The sequence below is a fragment of the Galeopterus variegatus genome, unplaced genomic scaffold (assembly GCF_000696425.1).
Source record: "Galeopterus variegatus unplaced genomic scaffold, G_variegatus-3.0.2 Scaffold2531, whole genome shotgun sequence".
Lineage (NCBI taxonomy): Eukaryota > Metazoa > Chordata > Mammalia > Dermoptera > Cynocephalidae > Galeopterus > Galeopterus variegatus.
Window position 1 is genome coordinate 100,308 of NW_007728642.1, and position 2,500 is coordinate 102,807.

The window sequence follows — 2,500 nt, forward strand, 5'->3', positions numbered from 1 at the left end:
GAGTGCGGTGCTGATAACACTAAGGCCATGGGTTCGGATCCCATATAGGGATGGCCGGTTAGCTCACTGGGAGAGTGTGGTGTGGACAACACCAAGTCAAGGGTTAAGATCCCTTTACCACCGGTCATCGTTCTTTCTTTTTTTTTTAAAAAAAGACAAGACTAATTTATGGTAATAGAAGTTATTACCATATTGTTATTGTCAACTGATCACCTGGGTATTTTCTACTGCATCTTAATTATAGCTCAATAAAAATGCAAATTAACAAGCAGCATATTCAATCAAGAACTTAAAGCAAAACAGTAATTCAAAGAATATCACTGGATTACAATCTTGATAATGTGGGCATCTGTATAGGATGCAAAAAGAGAAAATCTTTATTTCCTAGTTTTTTAATACTGTTTTTAAAAATGATCATAATAGATGAGCTATTAGTAATATACTTACAAGGAAATGAAAGAGTACAAATGAAAAGAGAATCCATTACTTACTGTCTTATGAATTGTACTGCATCTTCGTATTTCATTCCACCTTCAATTAATGCTAGGGCAACAAGCACTGGAGCTCTGGTAAGGTAAGAATTCTGATAAATAATTTTTAAAAACCAAACCTTGGAAAATTGATTACTCCAAACATCCCCTAATCCAGTAGAATTATCTACTATACTTCCTCTTTAAGTAATATCCATACAAAAAAATGTTGACTGGATGTTAAAAAATTAGAGAAATACATAACGTATCAGAATTTTCCTATCAACCCAGACTTTTATCTATAACCAAATTAAGAAATCCTCTAGGGCTGGCCTGTTAGCTCAGTTGGTAGAGAGTGCTGTTCACAACACCAAGGACAAGGGTTTGGATCCTCACACCAGCCAGCTGCCCCAAACAAAACAAAAAACAAAACAAAAAAAGAAAAATAATGCTCTTACCTCCCAAGGCCAGCAACACAATGAACAGCAATACAACAACCAGGTTCTTCACGAAACTTAATTTTCACAAGACTTAACCAGTCATCAACAATCTGGTTGGATGGTGGTGCACCATCATCAAAAGGCCAATCCTAAGTATAAAAAAAAAATACATATATATATTAAATATTTTAGATCTTTAACATAAATACCATTTATTAATAATTCAAAATTTAGGGGGCCAGCCCGTGGCTCACTTGGGAAGAGTGTGGTGCTGATAACACCAAGGCCACAGGTTCAGATCCCATATAGGGATGGCTGGTTAGCTCACTGGGTGAGCATGGTACTGACAACACCAAGTCAAGGGTTAAGATCCCCTTAGCGGTCATCTTTAAAAAAAAAAAAAAAAATCAAAATTTCTACCATCCAAATGTTTTCAAAATTATTTTAATATGTTTAATTACCTGTTTTATTAAACCCCACTGTCAATGAAATGTGCCTAAATGTCCAGTCTCCTTTCACATTTATTTGGAAATTAAAATACTGCATAATTTTTTAACAAATTAAAATATTAAGCTTTTTAGGTCTGCGGTTCAAGAATAAACTTGTGTAGCCCAGTATCATAAACACATAGAAAATGTTAAATACTTACGAGGACATGGATGCCTTCTTTCTCCACAAGAGTAGTATCATAAGTTGCTTCACATACTCTTACTATTGTGGTAACTCCATACTTCTTAAGTTCCTGGATAAAATATACATTAAAACAACTTAAGTCTTCGTAACCACATCACTTTGTTCACCATTTGACATTTTGATCATCTCCAATTAGTAGGTATGAAAAAATCATAGAACCTACGTACTGTATGTTTAACAAGGAAGTGAATCTTGTTTTAAATGACAATACTGGAATAATATAAAAGGAAAAGCGAATGTTAAACACCACACATATCTTTAATAAATTAGAAGGGTTTTTTTTAATCCTGGGGCCTTTCATATACTGAAGTGTTTTGTAGTCATGGGAACACTGGATAAATTGGAATGAAATACTAACAAAAGAGGGGCAAAAGCAATAAAAAAAGGTAAATATAAACAAAGGAATCATTTACAATTAACCAAATAAGTAATCTGACTTGACTCAATTATACTAACTCTTTAAACTTATACTCATTTGAGGTACACAGTATGAAGTCTTAAAAGTATATTCTAAAATCCTGAAAATACAGTAGAACACCACACACAATTTAAAACTAGAGGCTCTAAAATATATTACTACTAATTATAACTCTCCTAACATTTTAAAAAATATAAAGATGGCAAACAAAAATAAAAGTACCATTTAAGTATCTCCCTATGATCTAAGAGGGCTATTTGCTGTTTCTCAATACCTGTAGATATTTATAAAATGTGAATGAATCTAGATAAATTATTCAGCATTGTGTTCCTTTCTCCCAGTAAAAAGTAGTAGGTAGTGAGATAGTTTTGGCCATGTAACTACCATCAGGAAGAAACAAAAGTAGCTGAAAATTGGATTCTAAAACTGAAATAGGGTCCAAGACTTCAACTAACTGGTTTATGGCATTATTCACTAGG

At 33.1% G+C, this 2,500-nt stretch overlaps 1 protein-coding gene across 1 annotated transcript in view; it reads right to left on the reverse strand.

Moving 5' to 3' along the window:
* PTP4A1 (protein tyrosine phosphatase type IVA, member 1) overlaps positions 1 to 2,500 on the reverse strand; it is a 4,863-nt gene that overhangs the window by 1,460 nt on the left and 903 nt on the right. The window contains exons 2-4 of the mRNA XM_008582193.1: positions 1,560 to 1,652; positions 929 to 1,059; positions 492 to 566 (exon numbers count right to left, since the gene is read on the reverse strand). Of these exons, the coding sequence (XP_008580415.1) occupies positions 492 to 566; positions 929 to 1,059; positions 1,560 to 1,652 (299 nt within the window). The remainder of the gene's footprint in view (positions 1 to 491; positions 567 to 928; positions 1,060 to 1,559; positions 1,653 to 2,500) is intronic.